Here is a 19,815-nt window from a genome sequence, read left to right as displayed (position 1 = left end):
TTAGAAATGGGTAGTCTTCTCAAACGCCAAACTGTTGTAGCTGTTGTCCTTCAGATCATGGCCTGGAATATGGACCAGGTTTTCCTGCTTGAGTCCATTCTGTAAGACAGATTCAGCCCCTTGTTTCCAGGAACTGCCATTCTCAAGGTTTTCCTGAGGAAAATGAAAAGACACATATTAGACAGTTAGGTCTTGATGTATTCCAAATCACATGGAATCTTCCTGAGCATCTCCTCCTCAAATTATATGGCATGATCAAACAATATAATATCGAATCATGTAATCATGTAAATATGAAAGCAATGCATTTCTTGACAGCTAAGATGACTCAATCCATCTGGGTAAGATTTCTAATGATAATAAAAATGGAACAATTTAGTGAGCATTCACATTTCATCGTGTTGTGTGAAAAATGTATATCTCTAAGTATCGGAGTCTTGTAAGGTAGTAGTCTCATCTCCTGAGGAGAGACCAACCCATGTCTCAGATGGTGGTGGTGCCCTTCCTTCCTGGGGGAAGAGAAGAACCTCATGATCATAAGAGAGGGACAGGCAAGCAGACTCCCACAGAGGCTGCCCAATGTCATTCTTCAGGGAAGGAGCCCAAGAATGACATACTAAGTGTTCCCTCCCCCTCTCAGCTCAGCCTTGAGAACAGAAGCTGCCATTATCAACAGGGTTGATCATTCATCCCAGGAAATTCTTGACCAGAAACCTAAGTCTGTAAATCAGTAAATATCTTGATTATTTCCTTCCAGAACATTCTCAAAAATCCATTTATCCAAACAACACAATGCTCAATCAGCTGCTTTTCAGCAAAATAGATTGCCTTCACATTCTGAATGCCTGTCAAAATGGTGTGCTCCTGACTTCAGTAAAGTAACTGTTACACTCAGCTTTACTTCATATACATGTTACTGTGGCATTTTGGGGAAGGAGAACAATTAACAACCTAGGTGATGTGACATGGGTGAAGAGTCTGTCTTCTAGAATACTAGCAGAATAAAATGTCTGCAACTGAAAGAATGTGAATAAACCATAACTAAGAAAACAAAACAAAACAAAAAAGATACTCCCGCACTTAATGAGTCTGAGAGGACAGACATAGGTAAGACCATCTGTAAACTTGACAGGAAACATTGTATCTCCCAGGGTCCTGCTGTGGTCAAACGCCATAATGGGGCCGAGGGATTATTGCTCTCTTACAGAATGGGCCCCAGAGAACTTTGTTTTTGTCTGCAGCTTCCCTCAGACTCCTCTCAGAATCCTTCAGTGGGAACCCAAACCTTGCAAAAGTCATGTCCAGCATCCCTCTTGTTAAGGGCAGCATTGCCTGCTTCCCTGGAGTGTCCCCACCCCCGGGAGCTGCATCAAGTCAACAAGGTCAATTTGGTTTGACCGTAGGCTGTTCCTGATGGTCTTTGGCAGCTATGATTCTAATGATACTTGGATAGTGTCTCTAGCCCTGCCTGCTCTAAACACAGCTCTCAGTGGGGTAGGAAAGGTATGCATCCTGCTGTTTCTCTATTTAAGAAGTTCCCCCCAACAATCTGACTCTCTATTTACACCTCATGGAGCTAGAAATGTCTGTGTCCAGATGGTACCGGATGAGCTCCTCCCGGTTCCCAGGTAAAAGCTGAAGTTCAAAGAGGTTAAACAATTTACCCAAGGCTAGTAAGACACGGAACCGGGATTCTCTCCAGGGCTGACTCTCAAGGCTATGTTTTTCACCATGATACTAGACAGCTGTCCCCTGTTTTATTCCTTTTCTACAGTTCATTTTTATATTTTTCCTAGAATTCCCCCTCAGAAGGGTTAAAAAGAATTTTGGAAATTGATCACTTGCAAAGCTAGCAACTCGCCCCAAAGATACATGTACAGAGCTATATATATTTACAGGCTCAGAAACTAATTAGCTGGGCTAACAGACCTTGAAACTAGATTTGGGTTGTAACATTCACTGCCTTCCCTTCTCACAGCCACCTGTGCAGGTGGTTCAAATGGGCAAAAAGGGAATCCGTTTGTGCTCGTGTGTGTTTTTCAGAAGTTCAAACATCGGCTCACCTGCTCCGTTCCACCATCATGCTGGACACCACACCAGCACAGTCGTTTGTATTTCTCAGACCAAAAGCAAACTAAATTGCAAACTGGTCTAATTAGCAGTGGTTGAATATCCTTGCCACTCTCTTGACCTATTAACAGAAGGACAGATGGATGAGGTGATCGCATGCTTCCAAGGCTTCGTTAAGGGTTTAAGTATTGTCTACTTGCTAAGTAGGTCATTTCTTAGTGTAAGGGCGAAAATAAGCCTGCCTGGTTAATAGACAGAAATTGGTAACTGCTCAAAGTGAGTGGGGGGATAGTTTTTAAATATCCTCTAACTGTGAGGTCAGGCAAACTCACAGGTACAGAGTTAAGCAGAGACACCATATATATTTTTAAATATGGATTATGGAAAACTCTACTCTTCCCCTTTGGTAGGCCACCAGGAGGAATAGCAGGAATCTTATTTCTTCCTCTAGGAAAACTCTTTGTTTTTCAGTCGCATCAGGTATATTAGAGGTCATCAGAGTCATTACTTGTAAAATTAAAAATGTTATTTTTAATGTTTCTTCTTCCTTCTACCCCAGGACTCTGAATCAGCAATACCCTCACATTCCCTCCAGCTAGCCTAGGCCTTCCTTACATCTCCTTTCTAACTGCTTTCTATTGTCCCTTTCCTTCAAACCCTGCTGTGGTTTAAGAGTCAGTCACACTGATAGTCAAACCAAAATTTAAAAACTGACAGTATTCCCTGACTAGAACCTTTCTAAATTTTGGTATAATGATAACCATTTGCAAATACAGTGGTTTCTTTGTTTGTTTTGGGGGATGTTTTTCCTCAAATATGCCCCATCTTATTCAATGGCTGTCTTTAATTCAATAACCAATTTCGTCTAAATGTCCCTAGCTGGGGTAGCGGAGTAGAAATTACAACCTTGATTGCATTCCTCCTATGTACCAAACATTGTGCCTGTCCACAAGCCTTTTCCAAATTCAAATTTCTTTCTAGAGATTAAAAACAAAAGTAGATTTATAAAGCTCCAAATTGAACTTTAAATGATATATTCCCTGGCATTATGTCACTCTGTCAAAAGACATTCAACCAAATAGAATTTTACTACCCTTAATCCATTAATAATATTTATTGGTGAGTGCCTTTTATGTACTAGGCACATTTTTATGTAGATTACAAAACATATCTAATCTTTATGAAATTAATATTGTGGGGCACAATTGGTTCAGTCAGTTATACATCTGACTTTTTTTTTTTTTTTTTTTTTACATCTGACTTTTGATTTTGGCTTAGGTCATGATCCCAGAGTCCTAGAATTGAGCCCCACATCAGGCTCCCTGTTCAGCAGGGAGTTTACTTCTCCCTCCCTCTCTGACCCACTCCCTCTCTCTGCTTGTGCTATTTCTCTCTCTCTCTCTCTCTCACTCCTTCTATCTAACAAATAAATAAAATCTTTAAATTTTTTAAAATAAAAAATTAAAATATATGTCATATGGGTTAGCAATAATATTATATGATAATCAGGAGGATGTTTTTGCCTATCATCTTGGAGAGAGTAGACATCTGTGTCTGGGAAGAAGGGCTTCTTGCAGGCATCCAAAATCACACCAGTAAGTCATCCACCTAGTGGATGCGCCAATGCGTGAGGCTAGTCCATGTCTTCCTTGGCCCCAAAGAGAGGACTCTAAGGACCCCACCTGTTACGAAGCTAATGATTATTCCAGCAGCAATGCATCCGAGGCAGCCCACTGCACTGTAGTAAAGGTAGGAGAGCGAATACCAGGTGTCGGCGATGGCAGGTCTGTAGATGACAACAGCACGTGTCAGCAGTTCCACGAGTCCTCATGTCATGATCCACAGTGATGTAGAGGACCACTGACTGTTCCTTGTACGACCTGGCATTTCTCAAAATGTCAACATTTTAATTTTTTGCCATTTGGTTATTCTTTTTTTTTAAAGAATCAATTGTAGACTAGTTGTGCTTGGTCTTACACTCCATCCAACCCATCCTTGCGTTGTAAATATTGCCATGTAGTTACTAAATTATAAGAAGTACAAGGAGGACTGTGCCTCCCATTTCTTTTGTATTATTCATTCTTCAGATATTTATTCAGCCCAGATTTAGTGCCAAAAATCGTGACAGATATTGGAGATAAAATGATGAGTAAGCTACAACGCCTACATAAGGGGAGCTAATGGGCAACAATAAAGGAAATGTAGCACCTCGGTAGAATAGGAGCAAAGGATTCTGGGAACGTTTAAAAAGAGTATCAAACCCAGGCTTATGTGTGAGATAATACCTGAGCTTATTTTTAAAGACTAGTGAATAGCTAATAAGCAAGGAAGGTAGTTAGGGCCACGATTTAGCACTCTAAGGAAAGAGGACGGAAAAAGCACAGGCAGGAGGGAAGAAACATGGGGAACTTGGGAAGTATAATAGGTTGGTGTTATTTGTAAGATTTATGGAAAGGAATGGTTCTAAATTGAATAACACTCAGAGGCATGAGGAAGCAACATAATGGAGTGCTCATAGACTAGGGAGCCAGGACAGTTCTAAGATGTAACTCTACCCACTTCATCCTTCAGAAAAGCCCATAACAACTTTTCCACCTGATAGACAGAGTTAAGGAACTATCCCACATTTCTTAGATTTGTTTCTACAAATAATGAGAGCATGAGAATGTGCATTTATTAAAGTCAGGGACAGTGCCACAGGCTCTAGGTATCTTCTCTCATTTAATCCTCTCAAGCAGCAGCAAAATAAAGATGATTGCCCTCATTTTTCTTCCAAAGACTTAAGAATTCAAGAAGTGACAAGTTACTAACTTACGCAGCTATAGAGTGGATAAGTGGTAAAACCCACAACCAAACCCAGGCATTTCTGATTTCAAAGGCCATGGTCTTCTCCCTACACCATATTATCTCCTGTGTTTTGGCATCTTAAATGACCTATTCCAGCCAGAAAGAGAAGGAAAATCGTTTGTTAAACCCAGTGGAGCTTAATCAAGAAGCTGCTAGTTCACAGCAGTGCCCCCAGCTAAGTAGGTCCACTATGGTTCTCTTCATTGTTCACAAATCTATTCCACTCAGGTCCTTTACTCTTTCAAGGGCACCATCTCTGATCCTCATAATCACGCACCTAGTTTCAAACCCTCCACTACTTCTCCTGTTTTGTACTTAGACTTCTGATCAATGCTTTTGCTGAATTCACTCTTGTGAATCCCGGGATGTAGGGTAACAGATATCTGGGGAACAGTCAACAGCCCTGCATATGCTCTTCAATGCTGGGCACTGCCTGGCAGGATTCTCACAGGAAAAGCAAATTCTGGCTCATCAGCCTTATATCTGGAGAATGCATCTTCCTCTATCCCAGTGACCCACTCTCTGGGACCAAACACCATCTTTAAGGTCCACATACCTGCTATGTAACACTGTAGGCACTGACGTTGTCACATTTGACGGGATACAATGCTCTGTGGATAAAGGCAGGGGCCATGTCTTGGAGTCTGGTGCTGGGTAGATGAAGGCCCCAATGGCCACCCAAAATGACAAGGTGATTCCAGTCAGAAGGCCACCTAATGCACCCTTGATGGAGGGAAAGCAAAAGTTAAGGAGAGGTTTGATAAAGCTGTTGAAAGAAAAAGACATGAGGAACCCATGCCTCAGAGGGTCTTACTCTCCACTCCAAATCTTGGCCACGTGAGCTGGAAACAGCCCACCAAACTGCCTTTTTTCCAGTTTTGTTTAGAAATCACTTGTTCCCTCAATGAAAACATTGGAGAATGTCATAATGGTCACTATGTTTAGAATTCTAGAAGGAAATCTTTCCCTTCCTTTTAGCTTCTTCTTACCATTTAATCTGTTGAGAGATATACAACATGATGGCTATAGTTAACACTACTGTATAATATATATGAAAGCTAAGAGGATACATCCTAAAAGTTCTTCTCCAAAGGAAAAAATTTTCTTTTTCTTTTTTTATCTGTGTGAGATGATGGTAAATTTAATGTGGTAATTATTTCACTATATATAAATAAATTCATTATTCTGTACTTCTTAAACTTATACAGTGCCATCTGCCAATTGTATTTCAAAACTGAAGGGAAAAACACCCGCTGAGACCTTGGTTCCTGGTGGAAGAAGTTCGGCAGCCTGGGCGGAAAACTTCAGAAACTGGAGACAAAGGAGTCTTTTTCATTGACAGCGATAGCTTGTTATATAGGAATTCTTTCTCCCATATCTGGCAGAAATTCTGGCAGAGACCCTAACTCACAAGCTTGGAGCTTTTTCTTTGGGTCTAAATACTAGCAAGCATATTTATTAGTCTTGTTGTTTAAGGGTTATATTCCATGATAAACAGTGGAAAGTCAGTGAGTGATCGAGTCATTTCTCCTCTATAGGAGACAGAGCGGTCTAGCGGTGACCACAACAGGAAAATAAAATCTGGGTGCTCCCAGCCTCTGCTGACAGTTGAGCCTTCTCTGTGAGAGAAAACAACTTGTTAGTTCCTCTATTTATTCAGGAAAAGACTCTTTTTGTTTTTTTTAAGATTTTTTATTTATTTATTTGACAGACAGAGATCACAAGTAGGCAGAGAGGCAGGTGGGGGGGAGTGGGGGAGGGAAGCAGGCTCCCCGCTGAGCAGAAAGCCTGATGCGACTTGATTCCAGGACCCTGGGATCATGACCTGAGCTGAAGGCAGAGGCTTTAACCACTGAACCACCCAGGTGCCCCAGGAAAAGCCTTTTTGATAAGAGGACTAGAATGTTTTGTTCATTATTGTTTGGGGAAACTGAAGCAATGTATGTAATTCAAATACTTGTGTCTTGGTCTAGACAAGGGGTCCACAAACTTCTATTACAAACAGCCAGCTAGGAAATACTTTAGGGTTTGTGGGCCAACCAGAGTCTGTCACAACTACTCAGTTCTGCCCTATAGCGCAAAAACAGCCATACACAATGCGTAAACAAAGGAGAATGATTATGACCAGTCAAGCTATTTATGGACACTGAAAATGAATTTCATATATTTCTGGGTCATGAAAGACCCATGTTCTTCTTTTAATTTTTTCCAACCCCTTAAAAATGTCAAAACCATTTTAAGCTTGCTGTCCATACCAAAAACAGGATGCTTAAGGGGTGTTGTTTGCTGTCCCCTGGCCTACCAGTACAGGGTGAATGGATTTCAGCAGGAGGTTCACCCTCCGTGAGTGATAGTGGCTGCCTATAAAGCCAAGCTGGGAAGGATTCTGGATTTGTACCCACATTCTGTGCAAAGAGAGCTGTGATTCATTACTCAGATCAGCCATGGCCAGTGATAAGGGGGGGAGGTGACCCAAATTTGTAATGTTTCCTTTCCTCTACCTGGAACAAGATGGTTTTCTGAACTAAATAGAAGGACCACAATTCACTAACATAGATAATAAGTTAACGTGTAGAAGGATATAGGTGTTAGTTCATTATTAGTTTTTTCATGGCCAGGATATTGCCTTCTCTCATAAAATCTCCCTAAAACATAGTTATCCTTGTCAACCTCAATATCAGAAAAGTTAATTAAAACAAAAATGACTCTCAGGGAAACACTACAAATTACCAGATGCTCCCTACATATTCATGCTCTTTACCTAGCTCTGAAAGATTCACCTAGAATAGAGGTCAGCAAGGGTCAGACAGCCACAGAGACCTAATTAGATCATGTGACTCAGGCTTCATCGTGCACCCTAAAGTATATTTAAAAATATGCATTCAGGTTTTTTGTAGTCCAAAGAATTTCTTTTTTTTATTTTCTGTAGTCTAAAGACTATTTATTTCTAAAAATATATGCATGTAAGTGTATGGATGGCAATAGTAAAAAAAAAAAAAAGATCATTTTGCTAGATTGAGAAAATTATGAGTTTAAAGCTATTTTAAAGAGTTATTATTTTTCCAAATAAATGTTCTCTTTGATTTATATTTACATAAAGTCATCCAACTAACATTTACTTAACAATATATTACTAGCTTGTAAGATCAGAATATACCAGGATTGTTTACTCTGTCCTTCTTAAATAAGTTAATTAATTAAATTCGTTATAATTTTAGATAAAATATGGAAAAAACTGAAATTCAGATATTTTGTTAGGTTTTCAAAATTCTCTTTAATCTAAATTATTCCTGAATTCAGTATATTTTTTAAATTTCATTTGGTGGGTCCTGAATTTAAGGAGGACAATTTAAACCCTAGAGAGTCAAGTTTGATGCCATGACATCTGGTAATTCATGTTCTTCTCTTACTTTCCTTGTTTCCTGCATCTAAGAAGGTCAGAGATTCCAGTTCTACTCTGGAAAATAGCCACCATTTTTTTTTCTTGGTACAGAGAGATGGCCTTTCCAAGGAGGAGTGGGAAGAGAGAGAAAATGGCTGGGCTTCAGTTTTATTTATTTAGTTTTTATTTTTCAAACAATTAGAAAGGTAGATCCAGGACCTTTTGTTTTACTTATTTTTTTTTTTTTAATTTAAATTCAAGTTAGTTAACATATAGTGTAGTATTGGTCTCAGGGATAGAATTTAGTGATTCACCCAGTGGTCATCCCAACAAGTCGGACTTCAGTTTGAGCTAGGAATTGTGGAGAGACATGCAGGATCCTTACCTTCCAGTTCACAAAAGGGAACACGATTCCCAGAGAGAACAAACCCAGCATTGGTCCCCCGCACATGCCGTGGATGCTGAGAGCAGCCTGTGGAACAAGACAGATCAGATCAATGTGCCCACTCCCCCGAATCCATAGTCACCTGACATCACTTTCTCTCAGACACGGGATAAAATTTAGTCCTAATCCTGATGGTGGCACTCATTAATCATGTGGTTTCTGGAAGTCATTTTTCCCTCATGGGGAGATAAGCACTATGTATAATAAAAATACATACAAACATACATTTGTGTGTTTGTGTGGGTGGGTGTGGGTGTCTGGGTGTACGTACACACCAGTAATTTGGATTTGGTAGTAGTTTTCCCTTAAGGTGGAACTCACTGATTTGCTTACATTTTCTGTCTTACCAAAAAACTTCTTTTTGTAATGTATCAAATAAATATATCAATAATTTATGTTTCATATCTTACATGACTGACCACCTATTCTAGTTTAGTTTGAACAATTCTGTCATTTTGATCATAATAGGTTACCCCACTCCCACCATCCCACCCAGAATACCTCAAAGATGTTGAAGCATGAAGTTGGGACATGATGGGGAGGCCACTGGACACTCCCTATCTCATCTATCCTTTTTCATGGCTCTATTCTCATTGGAAATTGAGGGGGCTTGACAAATGCATTTCCATATCTCTTAGCCTCTGTTATTGAATTGGTAAGGAGCTGAATTGGTAAGGAGCTTTCATTAAACTAATTTGCTGTTGACCTGGAGCCTTTTCCATGGCCTTCCAAGAGTCTTTGACATGCACATGCACTGATATGCGTGCAAGTGTACAAATGTGTACAAGTGCCAAACATGTGTGCACAAACACACATAGCTAGCTATCCTGCAGTACAGCCCCTATCTTGCTGTCACAATGGAACTGTAGGGCTCTTAGATCAACAACTGAGAAGAGGATGTGCTAATGATCCTATATGTACCTTATGTTTGTCAAGCACCCCAATGTGCCAGACGGTTAAGAGGAACTACCAGGCACTCCAGATACATGACTTCATTTCATCCTCACAATTTTAGTAGGTACCATTAACTGAATTTTATAGATGAGAAAACTGTGCTGATGGAAAACATATTAAAGGCATAATTCCATTTAGAAAAAGAGAAAAGTCAGATTTAAGAGATGTAAGCTAAGTTTCTATGGTTGTAAAACCCACATTTTTCTCTCCTAAGGGCAGTCTACAGAGAAAAAAAAAGAAGAAGAAGAAGAAGTTAAGAACACAAGCCCTCATAATGGCCTCCTTCTCTTTTTTAAAGGAAAAAAGTTCTTGAAAGATCCCATCACTAATAGTCAGAATATTTGGATTCTAACAAGTTCTCAAATTTGGATTCTAACCCTGCTGCTCATTACTATGATTTGGTGAGCCTTCTGTTATTAATTCAGATACGTTCTATTTCCGAGTCTTCTTTATGAAAAATAGCCAGGACTGAGAGGCTGTCGAGTGCCCTCCAGTTGTAAGGTAAGTTCTTTTCTCTAGAAAAATGAGCTGCGATACATTGTTAGGTTTGTTTTCCGGGTTAATTTTTTATGAAGTCAGTGTCACAGATGGATCTTCACCAGGATGGAGGCAGATAAGGTTGAAGTTGATACTCTTCCCCAAACTCAATACTTAATTTAATATTGTTGACATTTCCTCTGTTGATTGATAACATGAATTACAGTTGCCATTGTTGCTGAATTTGGAAGCTAATTTACTAGCTATTATATGGGAGAATCAATAAGTTTAGGAAAGGCATTCATGTTCCCCAGAGGAGGAAAAAAACATTAATGATCTCTTATAAAGTCATCAACCAATATGTTTCTGCAAGAAACAGTCTTCATATGATAGAAAGAAAAAAAAATCCAACAGTTTCTGGCTTTTGAAAATATATATTTCTGTAATTTACACACCTAAATTAATTTTAATTTGTTTATCTTTCTTTTTGTTACTGTTCTTAAGCAGTTTCAGTTGGAGGAAGGCTTAAAGTTCATCCAACAGCTTTCTTTTCAGTGGGCAAATCTCACATAAGTCACTCCTGTAAGCAAGGGGTGATGGCTAAGAACATACACTTTGGGGCGGTTGCCTTGTTGTGCCTTAGCCTTCTCATATATCGAGTGGGGATCATAACTTAGCCTGCTTCCTGGGTTTTTTTGTGAGTATTCAATGTGGAATCTGAGAAAGGCCAGAATAGTGACTAAACACTCCAGAGTACATGTTATCTACTATTATTCTTTTTTTCTTTTTCTTTAGTTGTAATTTTAGTTCCAGTTAATTAGCATATAGTGTTGCATTTGTTTCAGGTGTTATCCACTATTATTATTATTACCTTCTTAAGTTTTTTATTACCTACCCCGTTACTGAGCTCTCTGATTCCTGGGACATGTCATTTGGTTGTTGGACTATCTGGGGACCCAGAAAGCACTTTCTTAAGTCAAGATAAGAACATGCATGGAAGTCATCATGGCCTTTGGTAGAACTAGATGATAATCATTAAGATAGAAGCATAATGGATAGAATGACCTTTCCCAAAAGGAGCTCTGCAAATCACCAGTTAAAGGGTGAACTTTGCTGCTATCTCCCCCTCCCCCTATTTCTGCCACCAACACCACCGCCCCCTGTTGTCCCCAACATATGGTCTATGGTCACATATTTAAAATGAAAAAGGGGATGCCTGGCTCATTTGGAAAAACATGCAACTCCTGAGCTCAGGGTCATGAGTTCAAGCCCCACATTGGATATAGAGATTACATAAATAAGTAAAACTTTAAAAAATAAAAATAAAAAATAAAGTAAAACAAGTTTCTTTGTTTTGGGACTTCCAAGGGCTTTCAATGTGCTAATATGGCTGTGGATTTCTGAGAGGAGAATGCAGTGTATAGCATTTCCCAAATGTCTTTGACATTGGAAACTTGCTTTCTTAGAGTATTTCATAGGTTGAAAGTCTCCAGAACACACTTTATAAAGCCCTAAACTAAAACAGTAAAAAGACCTTTGTTTAAGAAGATTAAAGCTGCCTGCCCCTAACACCACCCAAAACACCCACCATGAATATGGCAGAGCTTTGTGTACATGAAATTAAACCTAGCTCTATCCCTCACATCCATGAGATTAAGGCTTCATCCTTCCCATGTGTAAAACCTGAACATGAATGTCCCATTATATTCAAAATAGCAAAACTGTTTGCAAAATTAAATAGGGGAATTATTAGTGCCTTTCTGTACCAGTTAAATTAGACATATTCACAGAAAGGAGGCGGTTATCCTATAGACAATATCTCTTCTAGGAAACAAGAACTCAGAATTGTCATCTCTTGCCAGCCAGCATCTCCTAAATTGTGTGAACTGTGAGGTAAACATTTTACTTTATTTATTTATTTTTAAAGAATTTTTTTTTTGTTTAATTTCTTTGACACAGAGAGAGATAGTAGGCAGAGCAGTAGGGACAGAGAGAGGGGGAAGCAGACTCCCTGCTGAGCAGAGAGCCCGATGCGGGGCTCGATCCCAAGACCCTGAGATCATGACCTGAGCTGAAGACAGAGGCTTAACCCACTGAGCCACCCAGGCACCCCTAGGCAGCAAACATTTTAAACAATCCAGAAAGTGGACCCAGCAGATGAGGCAAGTGGGACAAGCAGATGAGAACTTTCACAATCTTTCCCACTTCACAGTAAGCCTTTTTGTACTGCTCTTGGAGGGATCCTTGCCTATGCTAAAGCCCTTCCTATCTCAATTGGAAGTAAGATTAAAATTCAAACACTTCTGCGAGACAACAATATAGTGATTCAAATTCTCACTAATTTCAACACGATGATACTTTCTTAATAGTAAATGTTGGGATAAGGGGAAGAAGCAATGGGGCCCAAGGCCTCAGAGTCAACTCAGAAATTTGGTCCCTGTGAATGCGTGGGTGGAAAGCTGGCTGCTGAGGTCACTCACACTGCCAGTTCTGTTGTGTGCACGAGCAAATAGCAAAGGACTGCAAAAACTGGGAAAAGATTATCATGCATCTGTGATGAAACAGTAAGTTCTGAGCTTACTGGAGAGGGCACCGGGTTTCCAGGCCCACAGTTTTTTATGTAGACAGCTGGATTATCGTGTCCCCAGTCTCCCAGAAGCTCAAAAGGGAAAGAACGGAAACTACATAAGTAGTCCTTGGAAGGATCAAGAAAGATGCATAGCTCTGCAAACTAAAATACATTCTATAAAAATCAGTGGTTTCTCCTCACACACCCTTCTTCACTTCGTTGAAGCAACATTTATTGAAAACATGTGCCATGCCAAGATAATACAAAAGATGTTGAAATGATGCAAAGATACAAGGGGGATGGAGAGGGCTGAAGTAGAATGTGAAAATGGGCTTATCTACTGTTGCTTTAAGAGGTGGGCGATTTGCAGAGGGAAGAGAGGAGGCTCGGGAGTCGAGGGCCATAAACTAAGCCACTGACTGGTGGGGAGAATCTGAGCAGGATATTTTCACTGTTCTCTATACTCATCTCCAAAAGGAAGATGCTGGAACCCATGATCCTTGAGGCTCCTTCTAGCATGGTCCTTTTATGGAAGTGGTAGTTGGACAGATGGGAGGCAGTTAGAGATGGGCTCATATGCCATCTCCCCTGCTCCTTAACTGTGCGACTCTGGGACAATCCTCTCACCTCTCTACTTCTTAGTTTCTTCATCTGTAATGTCAGTACATTAATCGTACTACCCTGAGAGAAGTGATTAAATGAAGTAATACATCTGGGACTGTACCTAGAACACAGTTAACTGTTTAATTAATAGAAATTATTCTTATTTTTTTGCTATTATAATTACCACTTCTACTTTTATTTCAGTCATATGGTCTCAGATCTGGATTTTTAAAAGGGTTTCTAATTTAATTATGGTGTACCATGTCACTGACTTCCAGTAGTGGTTTTTTAATAGTTTCCCCTTCTGAAAGTAATTTTGGTTAAAATTTTATATGTATGTTTCATTTGGACCTGGTTATCAGGGAGTCTCAGCAAATGGTGCTTGGAGGAACAGGCAAAGTTTCAGCAAAGAAAGTGGTAAGAACTGCTCTGAAATCAAAAGCGTCTTTTTTCTCTTTCATTACCTGCACAACGCCCCCCATGAGCGATGCAGCGACAGCCATGGAGGTGCACATCACGCCAAACAAGAGACCTGAAAGAAAGAAAACTCATGACCATCATCCAAGCTGGCTTTGAGGGATTTCTTGAGCTCCTGCCCATGACAGCCTCTGAGGCAAGCCCTTTTGGAAGGGATCTCAGTGAGAACTATCCTGGCCACTCAGCCATCACCAGCCCTGAGAGGGACATGTGGGAGACTTCGTTCCCAGTCAGGCAAAAGGAGCTAGAAGCCAGCCTCCAAAGTTTTTCTCTCCGGGATTCAAAAGGAGAGCCATCATGTGGATGCAACATGAAAATGTGGAAAAGGCACCAGCCTAGACTAATCCAGACCCAGTTAGTGGGAGGTACTTCCAGTTTGACCACTCATCAAAACGCAGCTGAGGAAGTTACTAACCTTTCTGGGACTCAGATAGTTCTTCATCTTTAAGATAGTTGAATATCTATATGCTTTACCTCATGCCATTTGAAACTCTGGAAAGTTTTTCTAATTTTTTCCTTTAGTGCTTTATTCTTACCACCCTTCTGGCCCTGAGTATATTGTGAAACAATTTATTTGTTTCCATATTTACATGGAAGAGCCCCAAGAGCCATCAGAGTACCAACCCTGAAGCATCTCACTCAAGGCCCCGAGGACCAAGGGAGCTCGCTGAGTGAAGAAGCAGACGTGTCTTAGTCGTCTTTTTAAGAAGATGAGTTCTTTTAAACCATCTTTAAAAAAAAAAAAAAATTGGTTTTGTACATCTTTATTTAAAAATCATCTTAAAACCTCATTCATTTCCCATTATAACCCCTAAACTAAATAAGAGAGGGAGAAAGAGACAAGGAGTTGGAGATATAGACAGAGATACAGTGACAGAAATGGAGAGAAAATTATTTTGTTTATTCTGTTTGAAACGATCTCCCAGCTAAATATCTCACTCAGTTCCCAACATGACCTGTTGTAGTGCGGAGTACTGACCATATGTCAGGCACTTTGCCAGTGCCAGAGTTTCCAAGTTAGCACCTGATTCCTTTCCTAAGGATCTCACATTCTAGGAATGGATTACATGTAAATAGTATATCCAGCAGTATCTGGTACCTAGAAAGTACTGTGTGTTTGCTGCTGCTGCTGCTGCTGTTGTTGTTATTATTATTATTATTATTATTACTGTATTTCAGGTTTGAATCATGATATTCATGATATTTATTATCAGGAACCCACTTTTAAAATGAAATTGTGCTGCCAATTTCCAATGCGATACTTTCCAACTTCTCAATGATCCAGAAAAATAAGGAAGCTCACAACACCCTAAAAACCAAGTTTGATCTATCAAAACATTTTGGGATTCTGAATTTGTTCTCATTATCCTTAAAGAGGGTAGATTGCATTGGAAAACAACAATGTTTGCCCTGACTCTGAACTGCTTCATGAATAAGGAGAACTCTGTGTACCTGAAAAAAATAACAAAAGACATGTTTTCTGTCTACTACTGACTTCCTTTCTGCTGGGCCAACAGTTATCTGTTCAAATGAAACTCTAGGCAGTCATCCCTCAATCCAGAGGTTCTAATTTTTTTGTGCTGACTAGAGAATGATTCATTCCCCTTCTCCCTCAAATATTACACTTCCACCAGATTACAATTAATAGCAACTGGTGAGGCAGGAAATTTAGGGGAAATTGGTGGGGGGTTCCGTAGATATCTGGAGAGTACGGCACCTCAAACAAAGCAGTAAATGTGGGAGGGATAGAAAGTTCAATGCTATGGATTTTCTAAATGTCACAATAGCTCAGAGGATCAGACAATAAACCATGGGCATAAACCAGCATATTTCTGAATATCTTAGAAATTGGGACTTGTGCTGGGAATAATGCCCATCCACCTGCTATTAGCATTAATCCATTGGGCAAGATAGTGAATAGAATTAAGGCAATTCACCTACCTAGTTAACAGACATGGTCAGCATTGATCTCTCCTTGTTCAAGCATAAGTAGAAAGAAAAAAGAAATGTGGGATCCATAGCAGAATATTGCCAAACAAAGGAATGAATATATTAACCTAAAAGCTCAATGCACAGTATGCTTTCTAGAAATAATTTACCTTGGGAAGCAGAAAAAAAAAGTATTTAGAAACTGTTTGGCAATTTTAATATGATGCAAAAACATACACTCAATGAAGCAAACAAATTCAGGTCAAGAGAAAGTAAGTGAGGTGGAAAATGATAAGATAGGGTGCGACACCAATAAATTTAGATGAAAATGGGTCCAAGTGGGCTAAGGAAGAACTATAAAAAAATTAAAAATGAAAATTGACAAAGCACTTCCACTCCTAAGTATTTACCAAATAGAAATGAAAATATATTCACAGAAAGACTTGTACAAGAGAACTCATAGCTCCTTTATTCATTATAAACTCAAACTGAAACACCCCAGGTCTATCAACAGAATTAGAAGTTTAAAAAACTGTGGTATATCCATACACTGTCATACTACTCAGAAATAAAAAGGGATGAACGACTGATATACAAACAACATAGATAAATCTCATAAGCCAAAACATGCTGAGTGAAAGGAGTCTTACCAAAAACAGCACGTACTGTGTGATTTCTTGTATATGACATCCTAGAACAGGTAAAACTAATCTATGATGGAAAATATCAGAATATTGCTTGTCCCGGGGCGGGGAGGGGGGGGATGTTGGTGGAGGGGATTGACTGTAATAAGCAAGAGAGAACTTGCCAAGGTAATGATAATTCTCATCTGTAGTGGTTGAGTTACAGTTATGTGCATTTGTCAAAACTCAACAAATGTGTACTTAACGTTTGTCTATTTTATTATAGGTAGATTTTACATAAGAATTTTTAAGCAAGTATTTAATTCTAGTTAATAATGTGTATGCTAAAATAATTAGGGGGAAGGGTACTGATGTCTGCAATTTACTTTTAAATGTATGAAATACAGGGGCTCCTGGGTGGCTCAGTGGGTTAAAGCCTCTGCCTTTGGCTCAGGTCACAATCCCAGGGTTCTGGGATCAAGCCCTGAATAGGCCTCTCTGCTCAGCAGGGAGCCTGCCTCCCCCTCCCTCTGCCTGCCTCTCTGCCTATTTGTGACCTCTGTCTGTCAAATAAATAAATAAAATATTTTAAAAAATAAATAAATGTATGAAATATATGATTTATTAATGGATGGATAAGGAGCTGGATGGATATATGAAAAAGCAAGATTAGGACAATATTAATGGAGAATCTAGGGGATATATATATATATATATATATATATACACACATATATATATATGTATATATATATTTATGGTAAATGTCTTTAAATTTTGCTGTAAGATTGAATTTATATAATAAAATGTAAGGAACAAAATATAATCCCAGAATTAAAATCATTATTGTTAAGAAATTTACTTTGTGGAGAACTCAAAGTAACATCGAGAGAAAACTTGAGTTCTTCAAGTGTGCAGAGAAAAAGAACAAAGTTGTGAAAATAAAAGAGTAAATAAAGCATATGGAGAACTAACAATCCAAATTGGAAAAACATTTAAGAATAAGAAGATAATAAAACTCAGTATTTTCAGACACTTACTAGAAAACCAGTTAGAATTCTGAGAACCAACAAGGGCTGGGTAAATGGCCAGATCTGTGCTCTCTACAAAACAAAGGAGAAACTATAGGTTTTCCACTTTGATGATTAATGGTTTGGAAGATACTATGGAGAAAGCATCCCATTCATAATGTCAAAGAAAAAAGAAAGAAAAAGGAAAAGTAGAAGAAGGGCAAGGAGGAAAAGCTGAAGGAGGAAGATGTGGGTGTAATTAACATCTAGGATAGAAAACACGAAACTACTAAGTAGAAAAATGCCATTGCTAGATAGAAAGCTTATGAAGATGTTAACTCTTCCTGCAAAACATTTTTAGATTTAATGCAGTCCCGTTGGGATGGAAGTACGACTAGATGACATACAGTAAAGTATTTTAAAGTCAATCTAAAGCATAAATAAACATGTATAAACCAAAGTTTGATTTTGCAGGAAAAAAAGTAAAGAAAAGCAACAATAGAAAAAAATTAATTTTAAACTAAAAGAAAAGTGATAAGATTTCCTCTAGCATATATATTAAATAAAACACTATAAAACTATAATATAGGGGCACCTGGGTGGCTCAGTGGGTTAAAGCCTCTGCCTTTGGCTCAGGTCATGATCCCAGGGTCCTGGGATCGAGCCCCGAGTCGGACTCTCTGCTCCGCAGGGAGCCTGCTTCCTCCCCTGTCTCTCTCTGCCTGCCTCTCTGCCTACTTGTGATCTCTCTCTCTCTCTCAAATAAATAAAATCTTTAAAAAAAAAAAACAACTATAATGTACAAGATGGTATTCATCCTACAATTGATAATTTAATTAAATGAAAATAATCTATATGATCCTTAAACAAATCCTTACAGATGAAAGAATCTTATATTGTATATTATCATTACTGAAATATTAACTACTAGTGGAGATTATTGGATTAATGATACTTAGAAAATTGGCCATATAATTGAAAAATCAATTTAGGTCCTCATCATAAATCATAGATCAAATAATTTGAATACATTTAATATTAAATGTGAAATATAAAATTATTTACAATCCAGAAAAAAATAAGGAAATTTATAAGTGGGTTTTGAATGGGAAGAAATATGTAAGCATAAAAAAATGGATAAAATAGTAAAAGAAATGATACATATATTTGACCAAATATGTATTTATGATTTCTGTACATCAAAAATGTATTTTAAAAAATCTGGGGGATATTCTACAACATACAAAGGTCACATTTCCTTTATACATGAAGAGATTTCACAGACAAAATTTCTGATATCTCATCAACAAATGGCATAGATTCTTCACAAAAAATATAAATGTTATTCATCATCCAAAAAATGTTCAAATTCACTATAAATAAAAAAATGTAAATTAAAGCAAAAAATGTGATGTCATCTTGTCCATGAATTTGACCAATTTTTAAAAATACTAAGGTAAATGTGCAGGCTCCACCCCACAACCCTGAGATCATAACCTGAGCCAAAATCAGGAGTCACATGTGTAATTGACTGAGCCACCCACATGCCCTTAAATTTATAATTTAAAAAGGAAATTTGTTTTTCCTTCAACTTTAATTTTTTTGTGATTATCATTTTATCTACTCGTTCTATGTGTATATCTTCTATGAATTTGGCACCATGAGGTATAGTTTGGAGAATACAAAGAGATTGAAAAACATAGCAAATGACCCTAACCTCAATATATTATATGGGGGAAAAAGCATAAATATGTCAAGTCAGTAAAAACAACTCAAAACAGCAAATGAATAAGTGGAAGACAGTGTGCAACACACATTCTGCAGCACTTTGGAACAAAGAAAAGCTAATTCCATGAAAGTAAAGTTAGTTTCTTTAGTCAAACACATTTGTGTGCAGACATTACACCAAATACTGTGACCGCAAACAAGCGAGAGATAAAATCCTGAAGATCTAGAGCTATGCTGTCCACTAGAGTAACCCCTCGCTAAGTGTAGAGCACTTGGAATGTGGTCAGTGCAAATTGAGATGTGTTGTAAGCATAAAATACACTAAATTTTGATGGTATGGACAAAATGTAAAATATGTTATTAATTTTTATATTGAGTACATTTTTAAAATTTTGAGTGCATGAAATGACAATGTTTTGGGCATATTGTGTTAAATAAAATATATGACTAAAATTAAAAAAAAAAAAATACTAAGGTAAAGGGCACAGAGAAATATGTCACCACTCACTGCTGCCACATGTAAATATTATTAATTGGACCATGTTAGAAATATTTTTCAAAATATAAATCCAGAATTGTCAATGAATTTGTGTTATTTGACCTGGTAATTTTTTTGGAGGTTTTTTACTTAGGAAAAAAGTTACAGATCCAACAAAGATTAATGTATATGGGTATCATCATGATGTTACAAAATATTGAAA

At 38.2% G+C, this 19,815-nt stretch overlaps 1 protein-coding gene across 1 annotated transcript in view; it reads right to left on the bottom strand.

Annotated features, from left to right (window-relative positions):
- Positions 1-19,815, bottom strand: part of LOC111150128 (solute carrier family 5 member 12) — a 47,282-nt gene continuing 27,467 nt past the window's right edge. The window contains exons 10-15 of the mRNA XM_022507503.1: positions 13,812-13,879; positions 8,685-8,771; positions 5,474-5,640; positions 3,753-3,856; positions 2,064-2,191; positions 1-153 (exon numbers count right to left, since the gene is read on the bottom strand). Of these exons, the coding sequence (XP_022363211.1) occupies positions 1-153; positions 2,064-2,191; positions 3,753-3,856; positions 5,474-5,640; positions 8,685-8,771; positions 13,812-13,879 (707 nt within the window). The remainder of the gene's footprint in view (positions 154-2,063; positions 2,192-3,752; positions 3,857-5,473; positions 5,641-8,684; positions 8,772-13,811; positions 13,880-19,815) is intronic.

Source organism: Enhydra lutris, unplaced genomic scaffold (assembly GCF_002288905.1).
Source record: "Enhydra lutris kenyoni isolate GAN:26980312 unplaced genomic scaffold, ASM228890v2 scaffoldscaffold22, whole genome shotgun sequence".
Classification (NCBI taxonomy): Eukaryota; Metazoa; Chordata; class Mammalia; order Carnivora; family Mustelidae; genus Enhydra; species Enhydra lutris.
The sequence above is the reverse complement of the archived record's forward strand: the minus strand, read 5'-3'. Positions and strand labels throughout refer to the sequence as shown.